Source organism: Sprattus sprattus, assembly GCF_963457725.1.
Source record: "Sprattus sprattus genome assembly, chromosome: 12".
In the NCBI taxonomy this organism is placed as follows: domain Eukaryota; kingdom Metazoa; phylum Chordata; class Actinopteri; order Clupeiformes; family Clupeidae; genus Sprattus; species Sprattus sprattus.
In genome coordinates, this window is record NC_137910.1 from 23,477,950 (window position 1) to 23,501,895 (window position 23,946).

The window sequence follows — 23,946 nt, forward strand, 5'->3', positions numbered from 1 at the left end:
CTGGATTTGGGATGATAATGGGGGGGGGGGGTATTGTTTAAGGTGAGGCGGCTCCCAGGGGGAGATGGCGCTGGTGAGAAAGCGAGGGAGGGAGGGCTGCAGGTGAGGAGCAGGCAGCGGCTGAGGTTGGCACTGGCGGGAGAAGGTAATTACACCTGCTAATGCGCCTTTCTGCCGGCATGCGGTGTGATCCACCAAGCTGATGATCAGTCACAACGTTGCAGATTCGCTGGAGTGGAGTGACAGTGTGGGGGCCATTGATAACAGGCGGCAGAGTGTATTATCATTTTTTTTTGCCACCCGGTCCTCACAACAAAAGAGGCTGGAGGGTGGTTGGAATCAGATAAGATTCCTTTATTTTTCTGTTTGTGAATGCCTACCCCTGCAGTCAATAGTTAACATGTGGGAGAGAGAACCACCAGCACAAACCATAGTGTGTTTATATGCTGAGCCCTGACTGTATTGTGGGCATTATTATCAAGTGAGTGCTAGCAGAGACAAATCTTAATCGCTTACATGAAAATCGCAAGCGATGATTATGTCTGCTGATGGCAACCCGAGACGATTAGTCCCGCCATCAAATCGAAGCAGAATTGTTCAGCCCTTTCGACTTAAGCACCAAAACATTTCACAGCAATGAGCTCGGCGATAATAGCCGTGGTGAGGCTGCCTGCGAAATTCTGATGCAATTCTGAACAGTTATCATCATTAGGGGGCGCGGCTGCTCTAATGGCAATGGGCTTCGCATCAAGAGCTTCATGGCCAGGTCATGTGACTGCCCAGAGGTCGTAGGGGGGTGGTGAGTAGGAACGATGCTGATTATAACAAAAAGATGATCTCAATGGCGCCCTTGTCTGGCTGACTTATGGAGGAGGGAAATCGATTTGCACGGCGAAGCTTTGCTTTACTGGGCCGAAGTGTTTAAGGGCATGGACAATCAGCGCACAGAACAGGCTGCTTTCACCCTGTGTTTGATTAAAGAGCCAGCCGAGAACTGTATGAGGTGAAAGAGGAATTCATCGGGGATGAGTCTAGACCAGGCGTCGGCTGCGACACCTCGACATGGCAGAACATTGTCTCTATTTGTGCTCCTATTGTTTTTCTCTTTCAGCTGGGAATTGAGAACGCCCAGGTGTATAAGATTATATACACAAAAAGGTCTGGTCACTGACTACACAGATTACACACAGATTACACAGTGTGTAGCCCCTTACCTTGAAAGCCATCCTGGAATCTGGCCCCAACTGGCATCAGCTCTGGAGTGTACTCATTGTATCCTCCAACATAAAATTGACTGAAGGTGTTCAAGCCAGCCAGTTGCCCTGGAGAGGATGTTGTCTTGTTTTTTTGGCCATCAACCTAAAACAGATATTGGCATTATTCAACACAAGCACTGACAAACGCATTTAAGCCTCTGATGGATCACAAGGTAGAAAAACAACAATAATGTGACGGCTGAGAATGGGCCTCAGTGAGCCTCTCTCCCCTCCCAGGGCTCTGAGTGCTGACTGAGAGCTGTTCAATAAGGCTGTCTCGTTTCTTTAAAAAAAAAAAAAAAAAAACGTTTTTGTTCTCTTCTAGAATAATCCTTGCAGAGAGTCGAGTTGCGATGGATTTGTCATCACTGCGGCTCCTATGAGCTTGTGTAGCACATGATGTTTGGCCAGGCACCAAAGGAAGGTATGACATCAGTAGTTTCCCATTTCATCTATCAGTAGAGCTCGCAGTGCCAGGCTGGGCCTACCTAGGTTTAATAGAGGCTTTGAACAGTATTGGTCTAGCTGTCACACAGTGTTAGCAGGCAAAGAAACAAGCTCAATGTTGTGGATTTTGTGGTCCGATGTTAATAGTTATATATTATTAATCTAATAATATAATTGGACATATCATATATATGACCTGATATTACAAATTCACATTATATAATTAGCCATGTGATATTTCTAAAATGTCTGGACACAAACTCTGTGAGACCTAGTCTAGTCAAGAAAGTCTTTGGTTTGGACAATTACAGAGCAACGATGAGCCACTTATCCAAAGTTAAAGTCTGAGTTTGTAAGACACGTCCAAACATGGCTGATGCAATAGATGGCACTGATTAATGAAAGCACTGTGCTGCCAAAGTAAATAATATCCATTTGAAAGATAAATGTGAGCTTTACCTTCAGCCACCCAGTCCTGAGATATCTGCCAAAGCGCACGGTGTGAATGCTGATCCTGGGGTTGAGGCGCTCACTGACAACAGTCCCCACACCTGAGCCCAGGTTGAACTTGTGGACGATGCGGCCGCTCCGCACACCCAGCACCAGAAAGTCATCCCCATTTATACCTTTCAGAAAAACACACACACACACACACACACACACACACACACACACACACACACACACACACACACACACACACACACACACACACACACACACACACACACACACACACAAAATCAGGGATTACAAAAATCTTGATGATGGTAAGTCATAAGAGTTGATAAACGCCTTGTCCTGATAACATCACTCATGGCTTCCCTTTCACTCGTCTGTCCTCGTGGCAAATGTAAAAACTAAACCGAGCTGATGACTCGACGACAGCAATTTATCAGACCAATTATCAGGTGAGTTTTGGGCGTTTTTTCATCTTTCTTTATGATTCCATCCCGTTTGATTTTGTCCTCTACTGTACTGTGTGTTCCCCCGCCACAATTGCTTCATTATTCATGCCGCTGTCTCCTTCTTCCAGCGCCTCGATGAATCACCCTAAATTGTAATCCCAGGAGGGGCCCCCTCCCGAAGAGCGCCGGGATGTGCAGCCCCAGCACAGTGCTCGTATTCAGCTGTCTGTCTTCTGATTAAACAGCCCCACTGCCCGTGACATGGCAGCTCACCACCACTATAGCTGACCTTAAAGAAAAATGAAAGGAAAGGGGAGGGTGGCTGTGGTGGGGGTGAAAAGAAAGATGAAAAAACACTCTAGTCTGAAGGCTTAATAGTGTTCTTTTATAGCTAATAAGATAACTTTTGTGTGTGTGTCTGATACAGTTGGTATCACAGATGAGTGCTGCTGTCAACATCTGCTAGCATCCAACCACTTTCCGAGTTAAGAAGTAACGTGGACTAATTACTGTCTAGCTGGTGTCTCCCTGGAGACCAGGGGTCAGGGAGGAGTTCTGCTCCCCAGATATCATTACCCGCTTTGCCAAAATAATATATTTGCACCTCCGAGACTTCTCAAGGATGTTTTCCTCCTTCCTGTCAGGAGGTGCGAGTGCCCTGTCAGCACTGCTTCCTCTCACCTTGTCCTTTCTGTCCAGAATAGAGGATGAGGTTGTTCTTCATGGCCGAGCCGTTGTTGGCAAACGTGAGCTTCAGCTGGAACTGGTAGAAGAAGTTGGCACTGGGGATGGGGGAGTACGCCATGAAGGATGTGTAACCAAACTCATCTATGCCACTGAAGCGGGGACGGGTGATGTTGATGGCTAAACAGGGAGAAAGAGAGAGCGAGAGAGAGAGACAGACGGACAGAGAGACAGAGAGAGTTTTTTAACCGAAACATTCAACATTCACAGTTTATTCAAAGATTTAAATATTTGACACTTGATCGAAAATGGTTTGGAGTGATAGGTAAGGAATGAATGAAATAATGACTAACAGAATCAGCAAAGGTAAACAAATTATTTGAGAGAAAACTACACCTGAAATGGCGTCCTCAAGATGGCACCATTGACTAAAGCACAGTAAAATACAATAACCCTTCCCTCTCATGTCCTTAGTCCCCCCCACTCTCTCTCTCGCTCGCTCTCTCTCTCTCTCTCTATCTCTCTCTCTCACACACACACACACATTATTAATATAAATTATCGAGTATAAAGGGTGATTTCCTGTTTTTTTCTTAATACAGTGCAGTATGTGGAGGATTTTTTTTATTGAACAATGGCACAATAGAACATGTATGAGGGGGTGGCTAAATCATTCTGCCGATTCTTTAATGCAGACCTCACTGACATACTAATGCTCTAATTTTATACAAGAGCTTTTCACCCTGACCAGCAGAACATCATGTAATCCTTTGATTTCTTGAAAATAAAGCGTGGCCCATTGTACTGCACACGGCCCAGACTTAATTTCCCCAGTCAATTCGTCTTCAAGGGCTTGGAAGAACGTGTGTATTTGCAAATAACTAATATTTTCTCCCAGCCTCCCAGTCAACACCCACCCACCCTGCCATCCGGCCGCCCCCATGGACCACAGCTAAATACAGCACTTTTGAGTTCCACTCAGTGACTTTTTTTTCTGCGCCGCGGTTCAGTTTTCTCTCTGCTGAATTATTTATGCCTTTTGAAATCGCTGTGTTATTATTTAGTCATGTTGTATTTGCTCAGTGCCTAATGAGTGGGGGGAAGGAGTTGGTGTGTGTGTGTGTTGGGGGGGGGGGGGGGGGGGGTTGGGTGCTGGTGGGGTTGTGGTGGTGGGGGTGGGCAGTTTGTGCGTGGTTCCCGTCTGCCAGGCAGGCTCCATCAGAGAGGCGGCGGGTCCACTGAGGACGGCGTGCTCCCTGCTCGCCGACTGTGACGTTAGCGCTGACTGTTTGTGCTGCTACCGCTGCTGCAATGTTGTCGTTACCGAGAACTCTCTGCCTCTAATGACTGTGCTGAGGTTACATACTATCTGACTCAATTCCAAGGGAGGTGCGGGGGAGGAGAGGGAAGGGGAGGGTGGGAGGTGGATGGGGTGGGAGTGCACAGGAGAACAGCACACACAAACAGTTCTTTAATGTGGGGAATACAGCCTTTAATGTCGGCCTATGATCATGCTACATATATTTTTTGCAGGTTGAAGAGGATTAAGGGTACAGGATAAACCTCGAATGAAGACGTTGCCGCAAATCCCATAATCTTTTTCATGTGAGAGATGTTGTAAATCGATTTGACAGAGAAAACCGCCGCTGTGCTGTAACTGTTACGACAGCGGAGCAAACTCACGCCTATTGACAAATGTTTGAAAATTGGACATGTATCATTTAATAATTTTGTCACAGGTGTACTTAAACCCACCACTAATGCACACAACCTGAGTGAGTGTCACAAAAGACTCTCATTATGCCTAAAAACTGAACCCACTACATAGCTGGAGCTGAAGACCATCAACACTGACTGAACATTTTTGTAATTTGGGAGCAAAGTGCCCTTGAACAAAGTGGCAGATCCACCTCTCAACTTAAAATCTTCATTACTCGTCTTAAATGAGGTATGCAGGTTGTGAATGCCACAGAACGTGCTCCCAAGAGTGACACAAATCTTTAACGACACAAACTCACATGGCCAAAAGCAAACAGCAAGCTAAACATTACTGGCCGTTTTAATACCACACAAGTTTTATTAGCCTTTGCCAGTCATTCTGTCGGTTGGCACAGATCTATTGAGCATCTTTTCAGTTGTTTGCCTGAGGCACTCAGCATTTCTGTTCAAGCTGCTATTAGTTCGGATTGACAGTGGCTGAGCCAGTGAGTAAATAAAACCCCATAAAATCCAACTAACCACCCATACCCCTATCCCCACCCAACCCCAACCCAACTTATGAAGAAGCCCTGCGGGCGATGTGCAGCCTCTTCAGTTCGTAATTGCTGTAAACAGACCACTTTGCCACTGATCAATACACAACAATGAGCAGACTAATTTAAACAACTGCCATCCTTCTTTTCGTTGCGGCATCAAACTGCGGAGGCAGAGAGTCTGTCGCAGTTGAAGCACAAGCACAGAGCAGAGCTCGCCCCATCACCTAGCATTACACTCCTGACGTTTACGTAAATCGTGCGTTGAGAACTCCCAACCGAGCTCAGATGATCTATCGACCGCATGTGTTGCCGGAAGCTAACTTATCACTACGACTAGTGTGTGCTCAAAACAACTCTTCGACATTATTCCCCCACAATAGCCCCAAATGACATTTTAATCTCCAGGCCATTCTGGCGCCAGGCGTCCTGATGAAATGAACAGAGGAGGAAGTATTATGTGCTGTGCATGTTAGATTTTGTGCGCAGGCGGTGGAGGAATACCTGAACAGATGTGCTATTACTCAGGGATTGGGTTGAGTCGCTCACAGCAGGGGAAGTGGGTTATTTGGAAAAGCATCATTTATGCAAATTGACTTTTTTTCCGGAGGAGGGAGGTTAGGGTGGCAGTGTGACGTTTTCTGGCGTAACGTATGATAATCTTACGGATACAAAACCGCCACAAAAACGCTTTGGACCGACTTTAGTTCATTAACGTTTGGAATGGCGTGAGGACACCCAAAATCATATTCTTGCTGTTGTTTTGGAGGCTTTCCTAACAGCGCTGTTGGATACTTTGGTGTTGCATGGTTGGCCATAGGAACAGGCTGTCACGGACTCCAACACATAGCCTCCCCCAGCATACATATTACAGGACCGCATGAAGCCAACAGAGCCAAAAAGAACCCAGGCTGTTCATTATTTATCAATATATTTTCTACTTTCCTAACTGTGGTGTCCCTGCTCTAATGATTCTGATGGAGTGCCTAGAGAATACATTTAGCGTGACTCCTGTGTCCAGGGCCTTTGAGTCGACATGATAAAGGTGGATCGCACGACAGATGAAAAAGGTGCACTAAATGACTGGTTAAAAACCTCTAATTAGCCTGCCTCACTTTAAAGCACTGCTCAGCCAAAGAAAGCATAAGAGAGAAAGAAAGAGAGAGAGAGAAAGAGAGAGAGAGAGAGAGAGAGAGAGAGAGAGAGAAGGAAACAGAAAGAAAGGAAAAGAGCAAGAGAAGGAGAGAAAGGAAGCATACAGTAGAAGCACTGGGTTGAACGAGTAATGTTAAAGGAAGCATTAAACATTCTAACTGCCAGCAAAAAAAAGTGAGTGGAGAGGAACGGAAAGCCTGGTAGGTGATCAATATTGACTCTGATGTTATCTCATGTTATCGGGCTTTAAATTCAAATGTCAGCCACGCTCAGCGTGACACGGCGAGATTAGAGGACTCTATTTGGCGACGGGGCGTGAGGCGGCTGACGGACTGGGTGTGTGTGTCTGTGTGTGTGTGTGGGGGGTAGGGGGGTGTTCGTCTGGCCGGGGCGTCTGCATGCCGTGCCAAAACAGTCCTTCACTTCCACCGCTAATTAGATGACAGCAAAATAAAGGGGCGCATGGTTTAGTTTTGAACTTTCCATCTCTCTCTTTCTCTTTCTCATTCTCTCCTTCTCTCCTGCTGTCATCCGCTCATTGGGATTTAAACTCCACTAATAATGGCTAGCTTGTTCTGAAGATCATGGCAGGGCTGTAGAGCCACTGCAGAGCAGAGGAGCTTTCTGAAGGTATTATGGTGAGCTACAAAGATGATCAGTGGGGTATAGAATGAGAGAGTTACATATAATTACATATCATTTCATCAGGTAGACGCCTGACGAGATATAATGTAAGAGCTAGAAAGATGGTCACGCCTCTCTGAAAACCAAACCGAAGCATTTCAAGAAGTAGAAAGAAATACTGTTGGACAGAAATAGAAAATAAAGCCCTGTTCAAAAGGAATGATAAAAATGTGTTCATGAGAACTTATATTTAACATCCCTTTTGTCTTGCATCTGTTGAGGTTCTGGTAGATCTACATCATCAGAATATGAGAAATGTGGTCTTTCAGTTCTGTGGTCATTCAGTTCCCTCATTCAGGAGGCCTATGTAGGCTCTCGATAAGGCAGGAAGCATGGATGGTGAGGTAATGAGTGCTGGGTTGTGGATGTGGTGGTGAGCAGAGTTACTCACCGTCCTCACACAGGAGCCCACGGCGCCCGTATGGGCACACGCACACGGCCTCGGTCTGGGACTGGGGGATGCAGGTGGCGCCGTGGGCACACGGGCTCCTGGTGCAGGCTGTGAACTGGCACAGTTTGCCGGAGAAAAGCGGCGGACACACGCAGGCCCAGTCCTCCGCGTCGCTGTGCACGAGAGGGAGAGAAAAACAAACACGGAGAAGATGATTAGGACACGGCAGAGGAAGTCGTGCTGTTGGCTCACGGAGTCAGGCGTTCATATCACTCAGGCATTCACAGCACTGCACACTGGCTATACAAACTAAAGGGAACAGGCAGGGAGGGGAAGCCAAAAACACAAAGCTAAAACCAGACTATGGAAATTCATTGCTGCTGCATCAGTTAACAGGGTTTTGAGTTTGACGAGAGACATACAATATCACTATCAGCTTACATCATAAGCACCATCCTCTGAATAAAGGTCATGCCATCTGAGCTGATAGATAGTGACAGGCACCGCGAGTAAATGAGATCGGTGTCTGTGGATCTACCCGGATACCGAGTGACAGCAGCAGTGGTGGTCGACGTCACAGGGGCTCTTTTAAGCTGAATATGAACACTATCCCTCCTTTTCCTCCTTCCGTTTCCCTGCTCTTTTTCCTTCTTTCCTAGCAGCTGGCTGCTGATTGGAAGCGTTTGAGTTAATGCATGCAGGATCGAGGAGAAGCCCACCACAAATTCTTATCCATCCTAGCTTTTCTATTCGTATTCCTGTGGTTTATCGGAAGCTGAGTAGGGGAGGGTGGGCCAGCATGATAAGTAATATTCAGAGGGGGATGTGTGTATGTGTGTGTGTGTGTGTGTGTGGTGGTGGGGGGAGTTCATAAGCGGCTCTAAGATGCACACACTTTTCAAAGGTATAATATCAGATACAGGAAGTATTGGAGGGGTTTCAAATCCATAAATTAATAATGTGCTTTGAACAGCTGCTCAGTGGGTATGCGTTCTGCTTCTCTCAAACTGGATTCTAGAAATGAAATATTTACAGACTGTCGCAGGACTTCAGCGATGTTGCAAATGACTGTCTTCACAGGCTGTGTGCTTGTGTGTCTGTGTGTATATGAATGTGTGTGTGTGTGTGTGTTTATGTGTGAGTTTGGGAGGGTTCAGCACCAGAGCATTGTTGAAGAAAACTCACCCTGTGAAAATGTTTGCTTTCCTTGTTTGCTATGAAAATTGAGCAATGAGAACTATAAATAAGTAATGCTTACACTGAGCATAAAAGCATTCCTAATGGATAGAAACATTTCTGTTGATTATAAAAAATTCTCATGCTTGTAGAAACATGGAAAGAGTGTCTAAAATGCATCAGATCGACAGTGGTGGTCAAAACAGAAAGAGATTCATCAAAAATGAAAAGAGCCAATGAAAAAAGATGGTTAATTTCCTCACACCGGAGGTGTCAAACCCTGACCTGAATTGCGGTGGTTCTGTGTGAGAACCCGTTTGTAGCCTCCCAAAGGACAGAGCAAGTGGTTTGTCACTGCCTTTAGGACGGCAGGGGGTAATGACATAGCAGGCTAGGAGATTAGCGCCCTGCATTATGCTCAACATGCAAACACATCTGTTTCCATGACTGATTGCACTTCAACACACTTTGTGTGGAAATGGATATTCAAAGTGGGGGTGAGGGGGGAAAAAAAGAAAGAAAAAAAGAAACCCAGCTTGTGTCTCCTCTCCTGCCTCCACCGAGCACATGGTTATCTGAGCACAAAAGCAGATGAGGCTCGGAAGAATACTTCAAAAACAAATTACAGGAAAAAAACACATAATAAAGAGAAAACAACCATTAGCAGGCTCTGACCTCAATTGTAACCTTTGATATGTCATGTCTTTAACACACCGCAAGCTGTCACAGCTGAAATCCTGGGCTAGAATCAAAAACGGAGCCAACTTATTCAGGGCTTTGCACTTGCAACATTTCTTATTTAATAAACGTCACTTTCTAAAACTGTGAACAAACATTAGGGGAAAGAACGAGAGTGAAGAAACGCAAAAACAAATCAGTCTAACACCACCGTATGGAGGTGTGCAGACTCTGCTGCACAGGTCACATGCTCTTGATAATGTATGCATTTCAGGGATGGAATAATGACCCGTCACAACCACCGCCCACACACTATTCTAAATGAGGAAAATAAACCTTATCATACCTCATGTACTAAGAAAGAACAGGCGAGGGGGCTTAGTTCTGCTATGCAGATCTCAGTGCAATGACGTTCATGAATAACATTAAGAAGAAGAAGAACAAGAAGACAAAAGAACAAAGAACAAGAACTCTCACTTCAGGGGTCTTCACAGGCAGAGAGGCAGTAGATAGGTTTACTAGACAAAGAGTCATGTAGGAAACGCACAGGCACATGACACTACCAGTGACGACTTTCAGCTTTGCTCAAGCTAATAAACAAATTATCAATGGGCAGGGTCAGACCACTGTGCACCCCTGTTGCATTCAACTGTCATATGCCTGCTGTGAATGGCTGCCTTTTTCATTTTCAGGTCAAAGAAAAGATCCAACCTCTACAAACCAAATCATAAGCTTCTATTCATGTGGCCCTAACCTCTGTGGATCACTGTACGTTTAAAAAAGATGTATGTGGTGGCGCCGACAAAATCTTACATAATCTGAGCGGTTTTTTTTTTTTTTTCATAACCAGCTGGCATTGCCTCAAATGTTCCGTTAAAGAACAGGGTCAGCTTGACGTGCACCCACGTTAACATTACTGTCAGGTACAGAAATTGAGGTGAATAGCGTTCATTTACAGACTTGAAAAAGGTGGCCTTTTTTTAGAGGCACGCCAATGGCACTGAAATTGCCTTTAAAAACAATCTGGCTTTCGACAGCGAGTGGGAGAAACAGCACTCCAGCACACTGCACTGTGTGCTTAAGGTGTCTAAAGTCTCTGGCGTGGGGCTGCTTGTTATGCAATCTCTGTTTTTTTATTTCACGGTCGCAGCTATCTTCTGCCTCCACCTCACCCTCTGTCAAGAAATAGGGTCAGCGTGCTGCGCTGCCCATGTTAACACCGCGGCATGGAGCTTTAAAGTGTCACCTAATTGACGTGAATGGCATTTGTGGTCCACTGGCCTCTGAGGAAAAAATGTGCGACTGTGCACAGCCAAAGCAGCGCCCTGACTGAATGGAGAGCACAGAGAGAGAGAGTGTAAGAAGAGGACAGCCTCCTTTGTTGTCCTGTGTCAGCAGCGCCGGAGAGGAATATTACAGATGCGGTTGCCATCGCTCTCCCTCCCCGAGCCCTTGGAGGACGTCTGGATGTAACGTTAGGGGCGCTCTCTCTTCCACTCTCCCCTGGGGCCTTGATGCATTGGGCTGACACAGTGGGACAATGAGCTTCTGAGGAACGATATGGAATCTCATTAAAGACGTATAAACAGATGCCCGACAATAACACTGAGTAGACACAGATCAGATGGTGCTAAGATGATGGGATAATACAACAAGGCTTTTGAGCTAAGGCAGATAAAACAGTGACTGTGAAGAGATTATGATGTGGACAGATAAACGGGGAAAACGTCATACTGTGCATCGTTTGAAATAAACAAACAGAGCATATTGTTTTCAAATTACTGACAAATCAAAAAGTCAACAATCATCTTCATCGTCATCATTGCAATCAACAACACCAGCAACAACAGAAGCAGCAGCAACAGTCTTATGACTGTATGTAGGATTGTAGGAATCAGACAATTATGTTTATTAGGGGGAAATTGTCTGGAAATCAAACTGCTCATCACATGGAGTTCGCTTCATCCATAGCTTCAGTTGGGAGCGGATCAGGGTCCTAGGCTCCCTAGTTCAACATTCTGTTAACAAACATTTACGCTCAAATGGTGTTTGGGTAAAATTTGACCTTAAAATATTTTGTAACTATTATCCTTGTTTCTTTATTGGAACAAGGCTCAAGGCTTTAAAAACAGCTTCATGAACACAACAAAACCAATAAATATCATTTTATTTGTTTTTGAAGGTCTCCAAAAATTGTTTCATCTGTGAAGTACTAGTTCAACTTTGACCTGGGGGAGAATATGAGAGTCTGTGGGTCTGTGTGGCTCTGTGGATGAAACTTTCCTCAGACTCTTGTTCAGAAGTCAATGAGAACACCTAGAATACGGTGTGACAGTGTGGCAAGGACTGCACTGCGAGACAAGCCATGTTTGAAAGGAGATTGGAACATTATCTTATTAACTAACTTAACCTAATTTACGGTTTAAAGTTTTTTGCTCTCATTTTGCGGTCTCATTTAGGTAACTTAGCTGACTAAGTAGCGCTGAACCCAATGACAGAGTGCTAGCATCCACTGATTTTAAACGCATTTTGACAGAAAGAATAACCGTTGATCAGAAAAATATTGACACAAATGTGTTTCTTGGTAACCCAACCCTAGTTTTACATCTCTATTTTCATTTAATATGACAGGGGCTACCAGTTGTGGTTATATGGCTATTTTTTAAGCCTAGTTCCAATAAAAAAATATGTTATTTATGAAATATTCAAAGTTGACCCAAACACAATAGGGCGGTTTATGTGTGTAAACAGAATATTGAACTGGGGAACACAGAACCGTGGAAACGTAGATAGGCTCCTCGTGTCCACTGCCTCTCTTAGGATGGCGCCAGCTCCACAGTTCCAGCTCCATATCTGCCAGACAGGGCATCACTATGCTCAATTAAACTACATTTCTTTTTTTTTTTTTAAACATTTCAACGTTATTTCAATTTACTTTGATGTTAACACATTTCGCTTCCCCCAATTCCGGATTCCAATTCTTCAAGTTCATAAGTGCCTTCAATATGCTACTAATCAAAACAGAATAAAAACAGCCTGTTAGGGAACACAGTGCGTACAGGTGAGGACACCACTGAAACCATGGATGCAATAGATAGTCTCAACAACGTAGTTGCCAGGTAATCTATTATCCACTCGGCTAGACATGACATACTGTATAACTGCGTTTGGAGCTACTATGGACAGGTTAACTAGTGTGGTGTTAGAAATGGACTTACTGGATAATTTGTAGATGTCTGCAGTCTGTTTTAATGCCTCACGACTACTAACAATTAAGAGGAAAATTCTACTCCATTGTTTTGCTCCATTGCTAAACAACTACAGATAACACTGGTAAAGAATGCTGATATCCTTGACCGCTTTAATAAAATACAAAGTCACACAAAAGACAGAATGGAAAAAAAATACAGAAAAACAAAAAGGGGAAGTCACTTGATGGCAAAGGCAGACACCAGGGACAGCGAGGGAAAGAAAGAGAGAGAGAGAGAGAGAGAGAGAGAGAGAGAGAGAGAGAGAGTACAAGCGAGGGCTGAGAAATAGTGTGGAGCCATCTGCTCACAAAGCAGGGCCTCTGCATTAGCCAGCCTTTCAGAAAGCACACACAGACACTCTCTCCTGCTCCACCAGAAATCTCTCGGCTACACAGGATTACAGCCGTGCCAACACAAAACAATAAGGGAAAGGAAAAGCAAAAGGTTTTTGTTTGTTATCTTCCATCTTAGAAGTCGGGCGGATGCTCTTTCAGCAGGTTTTTGAGGACTAATGTTTTCTCCACAATGCCATACAAACTACATGAAATGTGGACACTCTGAATGCAGGGCACAAAAATGCCATCAGCAGGCTTCCTGAGCATGTACTGCGCAAAACCACACAGAATAAAGCAAAGGACTATTCTTATGATAAAATCGTGACCATGGAAAGCCTTTTTATATCTAGGCAATATCTGAAGACATCTTTTATTCCCCTCTCCTATCTGACGAAAGAAAACAGAACTGCAGACTGCGGTGAAATCCAGATGAAGATAAATCTAAGACCTCAACCGAAGATAAGGATGCATTTGAAACCCAACTGCAGTTCTTCAAATTGCAAAATACTCCACATGTGCTTGCCTAAAAACAGAAAACAATGGGAGCACTGAACTGACAGAAACAAATCACAGGCAAAAACAACAACAAACAAAAACTAAACCAAGGTGTTCAGTCTTACAGTAGCTTGTGTGTTAAAAGTGTATAAACTCTGTGAAAGAGAAATTGGCTCAATAATTCATGATGCCAGACAGCTTGTTCAGGCACAAGTCGAACTGACAGAGATCATGTGACAAGGTGCTCCATTATTAATGGAGAACTCCTATTAAACAGTTTAAAAATGTATGGTTTGAATGATTCATAGAGGTATGTTCATCTTCCATTCTCTACATTGTTCAGGGCAACAAAAAAATTGTCATGTTTCCACTTTACATCACATTTACAACAGGCTAGACTGAGCATAATTTGCAATCAAATGATTGTGTGCGTGTGTGTGTGTATGTGTGTGTGTGTGTGCGTGCGCACGTGTGTGTGTATGTGTGTGTGTGTGAGTGTGTTTGTGTTTGTGTGTATAATGTGGTCTAGGCAACACATGCAGAAACACACCTTTGCTTTCCCTCATCTGAGATGCAATTAGGGTTAGGGTTGCTTTTGTTAAGGGTAAATACTGACATCCGTTTGTCACAAATATAGACTCAGAACCAAAAGGAAAGCACATAAAAGCTGGGGTAATTCTGGTAAGGCTTTACAACAACAATATGCAAATGAAATATTCCTGATGGAATGGACTGATAAATTAAAATAATCTAAAAGAAATAGTTAATGAATTAATTCTGGACTATTAAATGTATATCACTTTACACACACTTTGATGGTTTGTCCTTAAATGATGAGTTACTAAATCTATTATTTAATATCGACAGATATTTCAGATCAAATCAGTCTATTAAGCTTAGTTAAATATTATTGAAATTTGGCCAATGAAAAATGTTTCTAACGTCATCACTCTTGCTAATGCAGAACGCCATTGGTGGACAGCACAGGGACTTGGACAGTTGGATTAACAAACATATGTCATCAGCAACAACAACAAAGTGGCATTCTGATTGCACAGCATATTATTGGGATAAGCCTTCTGCCAGCACTACAGTGCTTCAGGGTGCTGTTGATGAACTATGTAGGAGGATGTGTGGCAAAGTGACCCGAGGCTGACCAATTGTAAGATCTGAGATCGACTGGTGACAGTGTTTCAAAATATCACTGGCTACAAGACAGCAGGGATATTAAAGACACAGACTTTGACAACAATGGCAATGGAAACCTTACGCAATAAATAACTATTTTATGTTACTCATTAAGGTCATGTATGTAGAAGTACATTAGATCTTCAATCAGACATACATTATTTATAAATATATTCACTGAATATTCAATTGTGTTTTTCCAAGTGTCTTTCATGAAGAGAAGAGACACATCTGGTACTTTGAACCATGCATGCCCTGAAAGTACACATACACAATAACATAAAAAGCAGTTAGCCTTGCAGTAGCAATGCTTTGAACATAATGTGTATTTGTACCACAATGCAATGCCTTTATAACTACATCCTAAGTGCTTTAGGCGAATGCATATTTTGTGAAGCTTTATGGATTTTAAATAACTACATGGATGATTCATATTCACTGAGAGGACTGATGTTAGGAACTGACACAAACAATTAAATGAGAATGTCTAACCATGTATTCAAACTTCCTTAATATGCACATTGCAGATGATCAGCTCTTGAACATTGGAGTGTGTCATTTAATGGGACACACACATTAGGTGCCTAATTCAGTCAGTAACTCACAAACAACCAGTGCTTGACACCACATCACAGAAAAAAATCTACCCGAGTAATAAAAGCCAACTGACTAAATGCATATTGCTCTGTGAACCTGATCCAACAAATTCTCTGGGGTTCAAGAGGGTACCACACTATGGCAGATTACAATTGGAGATAATCACAGCCTTCCGGGCCACACATGGGAAAGTCACTGCAGTCATCAAAACATCACTTGCCTCCACAATCAATCACCCTGTTATGTCATTGTAAGAATGTCTAATTTGTAATAAAGAGCACGCATCGACTTCATCAGGGGCAGTAGTACTTTGTCGTTTGTCTTGATATACGTTTGTTAAACTGGTTTCTGGTGACATGGTCATGTGTTGAAGAGAGAATATTTAGCCACTGGTGGCAGCCTTGGCAGGGGCAGCTGGGGTGAGGAGTGCCCCTGAGGGGTCACCACTCTCTATTAAAAGATCTGAAATGCCGAGCAATCAAATCAACATTAGGCTAAGTGTTAATCACCTCCACCCACCCACGACACTCAGTGTGGCGCTAAGGCTGTTTCTGCATACTGTATGCAGCATTTATATTCAATACAAAAACATAGCCATGGTGAGAAGTAAGGCATTGATGAAATACTCGGTTACTCGGTCACTGAAACCTAATTTTCTTTTTCATTAGATGAACAGGCTGTTCCAAGAGAGAAAAAAAAGCCAATATTGGTGCATTTTGGCCTCTACTCAGTACACCTTGGGCTCTTTTCAGCAGTATTTCACTGGCCCTGCGTTTCACTTGGCACAGTGACATTAAAGCTGAACATAATGTAATCTATGCAATCTCTCATGAAAGTTACATCAGTGATGATATGTATGTATGAAAGTTAAAACAGTGATTATTATGATAAAATATATAATATGCTGTATTTGCTAAATGCATCTGTTCAGTAATGACTGGTAGCCTAACCTCTTTAACCCTTAGAAGTCTCTTATTCCCTTTGGGGAGTACTGAGGTTTTTGTAAGGGTATGTTTAGATTTGATTTAAATAAAACATTTCTTTACCTCATTACTTTTACTCTAATGTTATTATTGATGATGTCTTCTAGAATATAATCATACATTTGCCTCAATGTTTCTAGTTATAGTGTTTATAGGGGAAATATACAAAAACATCAAGGCATGTCCGACTACCTCAAACAGTAAGAGAGTATGGCTCTGAATTAATTAGTCCTATAATTGAGTTAATAGCAGTTTACAGCCTGAACATAACTGGCTACATTTTAGGGAGCTTAAATGCAGCATAAATGGGCTTTCTCTATTTAATGAGCCACTCAAATATGGCAAACTTTGGTCTAATCTAGAAAAGCATTTAAAAGTGGTTATGAAGTTAATCTTTCATTTGTTTGAAAAGATGTATGTTATAAAAGCCTTGCAGAACAGAATGGAAAGAGGAAACATATTCCATGTTAATGCACAACTAATGGCTTTTGATTCTTTTACTTTCATGAATTGATTAACAGTAATGGACTTCTTACCAAGGGCCGAGGACATTAAGACTAATTGTACGGTGAAGAAATAGACACTTTCCGGCATGAGGAGATGGTGTATTGATTCATAACATTCATCACACGTGGACATATCCTCATCAAACCACCAGGTTAACGTGACGAATTGGATTAACTGCCAGTAAAGTAATCACGGTTTTAAGAATGAGTCATATAGAAATGTCACTCTGCATTACAGTGTTTCAAACCATGTTGTATCTGTCACTTACAGTGTAGCTTGGTTATCACTCATAAACCCTTCTCAAGCTGCCAGTGAGAGAGCGCCATTAAAAGTACAGTCTGTGATTCTAATCCCATGCACTTTTTGTCAAATAAAGATAATTGCCCTCCATGGTTCTCTAACTGTCCGTTCAGTGTTTGCGCATTAAAAAGAAGTCTGGGGTTGGTACACAGTCCTGGCCCTGTAGATGAGGAACAAACATAACGGCGAGACTGAGCAATTCACAATCTATAGCATGGAAGAGAGGGGTGTAATTTTGATTGCCTGAAAAAAAAAAAAAAAAAAAAAAACCTCAATGGCGGACTCTGCCTTTATGGGTGTCTTGATGTGCTGAGCAACTGCCTTTGTAAAGACACTCTCAGAGCCCCAGCCCCACATCCGCTCAAGAGCAGTGAGGTGGTTGTATCCTACCTGACACACGTGCCGCCATTGCGGCAGGGCTGGTGTTGACAGACGGATGTGTGGCAGTTGAGGATGTTCCGGCCGCGCACAGCCTCCGCGCCCACGTCCAGCTCCCTGGTGTTAATCTGCAGCTCTCTGATGCAGCCCACAAAGCCGGGCATCCTGCCGGCCTCCACGTGCAGCTCCGAGGGGGATGGCACGCCGCCCAGAAACGTCGGCCCCAAGGCCACCTGGGAGGTTTACAGCACACGCATGCACACAAAAACGCAAGCATGCACACACATACACAGAAAGAAACATACACCCAAACACACAAGGAGGCAAAAAATGTAAAGACACAAATGAATGTGTACTGTAAAAATAAATGTATATGTACACACATGCACACATGCATCCATAGGAAAACACAGGTGTAAATACATACAGACACACACAGGGACACACAGACAGAGCACTGTCATAAACCATCTACAACCATCACACTGTACACGCCATTGAGAGCCTTCGGTCTCACTGGCCCAAAAAAAAAACCCCACCGGTAAAACAACTTCAGAATTTCTGGACCACATTTCTATGCCTGACTCCTCTTCATCCATATTCTATAAGATTAGTAGGGAATGTAATGTGCTTTCAATCGTATAGGAACTCCATTTTAGCTTTGAGATTGCTGTCTGATAGGAAATGGCTTTTCCCCCCGTCCCTCTATCATAGCTCAGTCATTGAGTTTCAATCTTCTCCCAGTTCATTTCTCAGATAGGGACCACCACACAGATGCAGCGCTGCACTACGTCAGCTCTCTCACAGATGCAGCGCTGCACTACGTCAGCTCTCTCACAGATGCAGCGCTGCACTACGTCAGCTCTCTCACAGATGCAGCGCTGCACTTTGTCAGCTCTCTCACAGATGCAGCGATGCACTTTGTCAGCTCTCTCTCAGATGCAGCGCTGCACTACGTCAGCTCTCTCACAGATGCAGCGCTGCACTTTGTCAGCTCTCTCACAGATGCAGCGATGCACTTTGTCAGCTCTCTCTCAGATGCAGCGCTGCACTACGTCAGCTCTCTCTCAGATGCAGCGATGCACTTTGTCAGCTCTCTCACAGATGCAGCGCTGCACTTTGTCAGCTCTCTCTCAGATGCAGCGATGCACTTTGTCAGCTCTCTCTCAGATGCAGCGATGCACTTTGTCAGCTCTCTCTCAGATGCAGCGATGCACTTTGTCAGCTCTCTCTCAGATGCAGCGATGCACTTTGTCAGCTCTCTCACAGATACGACGTTGTACTACGTCAGCTCTCTCACAGATTCAGCGCTGCACTACGTCAGCTCTCTCACAGATTCAGCATTGTACTACATCAGCTCTCTCACAGATACAGCGCTGAACTACGTCAGCTCTCTCAATGCTCCCATGTTCTGCCCAGCAGGGTTGAGGCGTCAATGTTGAGGGTTGTTGCTACTCATCGTTTTATTTATTCATTGATTCAATTAGCTAGTTTTGAGATTGCATTTGCTTGTCATTTAAATTTGGTTTCGGTTCTGACAAGGTATAGTACATTTCGTCATGGGAATTTGATGAGATTTGTGAGATCAAAAATATGTTGTAAGAACATATATAAATTAAATATCGTATATATAAAATATGTCATGCTTCATTTATACATGGAACTTACATTTCATATTAACTCACTGTGCAGTGGTCTTGCATTTACTATCAAGACTTAGAGGATAAAATATAAATAAAAAGTAGAGCAGAGTACAAACATTTCAGCTGAAAAAAAATCTCTCCCTAACGTATGAGAATTATCACACACAGCTGGAAAACATCATCTCATGTTATGCTGAAAAGTATCTTATATGTATAATCTCTTGCCTTAATCCACTTAGATCTACTGCCCCCAGCATTAGTGTATTTTGGGTATTTGCTGAATCACTGTCACGGACTCTTGAGGGCCATAACATTGTTCGTCTCAATGTTCCCTGTTCTATTCACCATCCGCATTAAGACATGTAAAGCCATTAGTTAATGAGTACATTCCCCCGGTCTGACCATTTTGTCTTTAATTGGCAGCATTATACATTCTCTTTTTAGACGTGCGGCCTCGCAGTCACGTGAGGTAACGTGAGGGACTCTGCAGTGGCCCTTACACAGACGTGGCAGAACTTGGTGCCGCGCTCCGTGGTTATTCCTCTGATATTCCACTTGAAAGCATCTGATTATATCTGCAGCAAAAGGCCTGTAGTGAAGTTCCTGGTAATTAGGATCACTATGATGAGCCAATTATTTTCTTAGAGGCAGACGCGGGGAAATCATCAGGCTTCCCGTTCCTTTGAGGACACATTAATTTCAATTTACTATTATTGTTACCGTTTGTTATGGCGGGGCTGACGTATGGGCTCGTTCCTCGTTATGAAAATGAATGGCATGTTGAAATAAATAGCACGTGTGATAAAACGAAATAAACAAAGTTGGTCCCCTCTGAGTCCATCGTCGCTGTGGCTATGAATGCTAACCTGAGCTGTAGCTGAACATGACTCCATGCGCAATACAAGGAACAATTACATCCTCGAGGATGCATGCCTGTTGATGTGTCCTCAGAGTCAATTCTCAGACACAATCCCTCCCCAGGTCTGTCATGTGGCACGGTTCTGAGGAGGCATTCAGCGAAGTCAACGCACTGTGACGACATACAAGACATGCTCATTCAAAGTACACAGGGTCTTTACCTCCGACATTGGGTGGGACAGGTACTCTCTCTGCTGGCTTGCCGTTCCATTATCTACGGCTACTTCAATCATACACAAGCCTACGCCTTCTTTGACGGGCAGCCGGTATCTGTGAGGAGGGAGGGAGAGAATAAGATGGGAGGGGAGGGGGAGGGGCAGAGACAGAGAGGGGCAGAGACAGAGAGAGAGAGAGAGAGAGAGAGAGAGAGAGAGAGAGAGAGAGAGAGAGAGAGAGAGAGAGAGAGAGAGAGACTGTATTAGAACATTTGGCATTCACTATGAATCCGTTTAAGCATGAAAATGATGCAGCCCTGGCGAGGGGGAGTGGAAGCCTGGTAATGGAGATGGTACTGCTGCCACCCGCCCCAGCATTCTGAACACACGGTTTGCCATTCTGCAAACTCACATCCAGTCAAAGTGCAAATCACCGGGATTTTCCGCCCTCTCCTCCCTTCCACTAACCTGTTGATGGGTTATTTACAAAGCTGGAGTGCCTCCGAGAGGTCCATCTCCGATTTCTTCTCTCCCAACTTCATGCTGTTAATAATGCCTTATGTGACTAGACTTGAGTCTAGTGCTCAATATAACACATCATGCTACATGCCCTCTACTGTGATGTATAGTAGGGGTGAGCACAGATAATAGAATATCCAGATAACCGTATGGAGCATAACTATTAAAATACTAGTATCTCTATTAGGTTATTCTGTTCATGGGAAGTTATGTGAAAATATGGGATATTTTAGTAAACACTTTAAAAAAAAAAAAAAAAAAATGAATATGTCGATATGACGATTCGAGCAAAAACCATAGAGTTATATGGGGAAACAGTATGCTAGTAATGTTACCCAGCATTAGCAACTTGGTAGCATCAACGGATACTAAAACAAATAACAAATGAAATCCCAATGTGAAGTCTTATGTTTCATCTAAGGGTAGTACTGTCAATGAGTTGCCTCTAAAGTATATCCAAGGTGATCCGTGTCTTACAAGTTTTAAGTGCTCTCCGATACATGCATTAGGTGAGCTGCCTTTTAGGGGGAAAAACAAAACTAACAAAATAAATGTATAAAATGATCATGTTGATGGGAATATATTTAGTAGTATGTGCTGCTACAGTGTCAAAATATTATACTGATATTATAGAAACATAGTTCTATAGTTACTTAAGAACATTGAGAAAGTCGTGAATTTAGCATGAAAGCCATACACCTTTTGCCACCAGCCCCCTGTGAGATTACACAGAAGTTATGGTTTATATAGCCTAGATAGTAATGGTTTATATAGCCTTCATAGTAATGGTTTATATAGCCTTCATAGTAATGGTTTATATAGCCTACATAGTAAGGGTTTATATAGCCTACATACATAGTAATGGTTTATATAGCCTTCATAGTAATGGTTTATATAGCAATAGTAATGGTTTATATAGCCTACATAGTAATGGTTTATATCGCCTTCATACCCAAAAGAAAAGGCCTACTACTAATCCTACATTATCCATTTACTGTAGCCTTATGGCCAGCCAAGAACAACTGACTATCCATTTGTGAACACGAGACATTAACAGTTAATATGTACACCCTTACTGTGTGTTCTGTTATGTATTAGTTATCAAAGGCTGGGGTGTACATTTGGTAAAACTGTAGGACTTTTTTTAATACCAGTAAGCCTAATTCCTACCTCTGGACAGTGCGGTGCAACGAAACCCAGCACAATATTTCAAAGAGGCTATTTGATGTTTCTACTGTGTGCACGAAGTGCTTAGGTTTCCACAGTAAAGACAGAGCTTGGACAGGGAATGAACTGTGCTCTTCCATATATATAAATAACATGCCATGGGTTTCCCTGATGGGGTGGGAACATATTTCAAATGTGTTTAATTTATATGTACATTTAATCATTTGGAAGTTGCCTTTAGTCAAAGTGACATTCAAAACAGCGCCGTTACACATTTTTACAGTGCAGATATATGATTTCCCCATGGAATCTCTCAGTTTTACAACAGGAGTGTAGTAGATTGGTGCTTATTTTGTAATTGATTGGTGCAAAACTAGACAAGCAGCACAGGAAGATTCACTGAAACATTTCTAGTAGCAGACATGTTCACATAATAATAAATAATAATAAATCTGCTCTGGCACAGAATTTGAAAGAAATGTATGATGTTAAGTTGAAGTTGAAGTTATGATTTGACAGCTATGATCTGAAGTTTTCAGATATGAACATACGATATATTACCTCAAACAGGTGGAGGGTGACGGTTCAATGGTTTCCACCTGAAAAGGCCTCGACACACAGTTTTTGACCTAATCCTTGTCTCCAAGGCTCTGGCAAGCCTTTTAAGTGAAATTAAATTAACATATTTCAAGACAAGACAAACGGCTCACAGTTCTGTTAGTAAATTAAGTGCATTTGCTTGGTGACACCCGGTTCAGGGACATTGGTTGTGATGATATATTTATTTCATCTTCGGTTAGTGTGTTGATTCTCCTCAGTGGCAGTGACAGTCTCAAGGCAGTGTAAGGAAGAGGTGTGGATGCAATTACAATGTTTTGGACTGTTCTGAGAAGGGTCCAGATAAGTCCAGACTTATAATGCTTCTCAAGTCTGCCTCCTGTGTTGCATTTTCCAAATCAGGGGTCCTTCATCATTCAAACGAAATGGGAAAAATAAATGCTTTCGAATCTGATCTAAATTAAGGTCCTAAAGAAAAATACGGTAGGATTAGTTTGAATAAATGTGTAGTGGTCGATAAACCAGGACAGATTCACAGTCTAGTGACTTCCGCCTGAAGTCAAAAAAAGTATCTGAGATCAATTTGGACCAGGGAAACCATGCGGTATGTGGCGTAAAGCATACTGTGCGAGGCTGGCCTGTCACTGTCTAAAGATGTTCGCTCCTCTTGCTTCTGCTCCCTGGATAATGAGTGCCTGGGCCATGTCAGCCCTGCAGGATGCACATCAGGGGTGGCACTCTCCCCACCACTGAGTCCTCTTCCCTGGCTACCTAAGGGCCTGAACATTTGGATCACAGAGTTCATTGGTCAAAGTTCTCCACTCGAAACTGATGGTTTGCCAATCATAGCCATGATTGGGAATGGCTTTTTAAGTCAATCTGCTTTAGGGCTGTATTTTGTAGTGTTTGTGTTTGCTTTACTTTATAAGTCAAAATAGTAGATTAGAAAAGACTAGAGAGGCCTTTACAAAACTAACACCTACAACTTGCTCTCTATGTTGATGTGAGTCTTTAAACATCTCTCAGATGTTTCAAATGATTTTAAAAGGTAGGCTTTAAGCTGTTCACCAGGTCTTGCTTGAGGCAAGGTCAAGCCCCAGTGCTTTGGCAGTGAGAGCTCTGGTGTTATATTCAGCAACATTCTAAATAGTCCTGATCATCCCCCCTGTTTTGTCAGTGGTGTGCTTTTGTAAAGCCTCACTTCTGACACCTTACTGATGCCTCAGTGAATTGCATTAAAAACAAGCATGTGGAGGCTGTGAAGGTCTTGTGGTCCAGCCCTTGTAACACAGGTGATGCCTTTACGGTTCCAACACCATGC

At 43.1% G+C, this 23,946-nt stretch overlaps 1 protein-coding gene across 1 annotated transcript in view; it reads right to left on the bottom strand.

Annotated features, from left to right (window-relative positions):
* The window catches only part of eys (eyes shut homolog), a gene marked incomplete at both ends in the record, with an annotated part of 187,861 nt that overhangs the window by 7,271 nt on the left and 156,644 nt on the right, over positions 1-23,946 (bottom strand). Inside the window, 6 exons of the mRNA XM_080848748.1 lie at positions 1,215-1,359; positions 2,163-2,329; positions 3,293-3,475; positions 7,778-7,950; positions 17,678-17,898; positions 20,388-20,496. Coding sequence (XP_080704874.1) covers positions 1,215-1,359; positions 2,163-2,329; positions 3,293-3,475; positions 7,778-7,950; positions 17,678-17,898; positions 20,388-20,496 — 998 coding nt within the window. The remainder of the gene's footprint in view (positions 1-1,214; positions 1,360-2,162; positions 2,330-3,292; positions 3,476-7,777; positions 7,951-17,677; positions 17,899-20,387; positions 20,497-23,946) is intronic.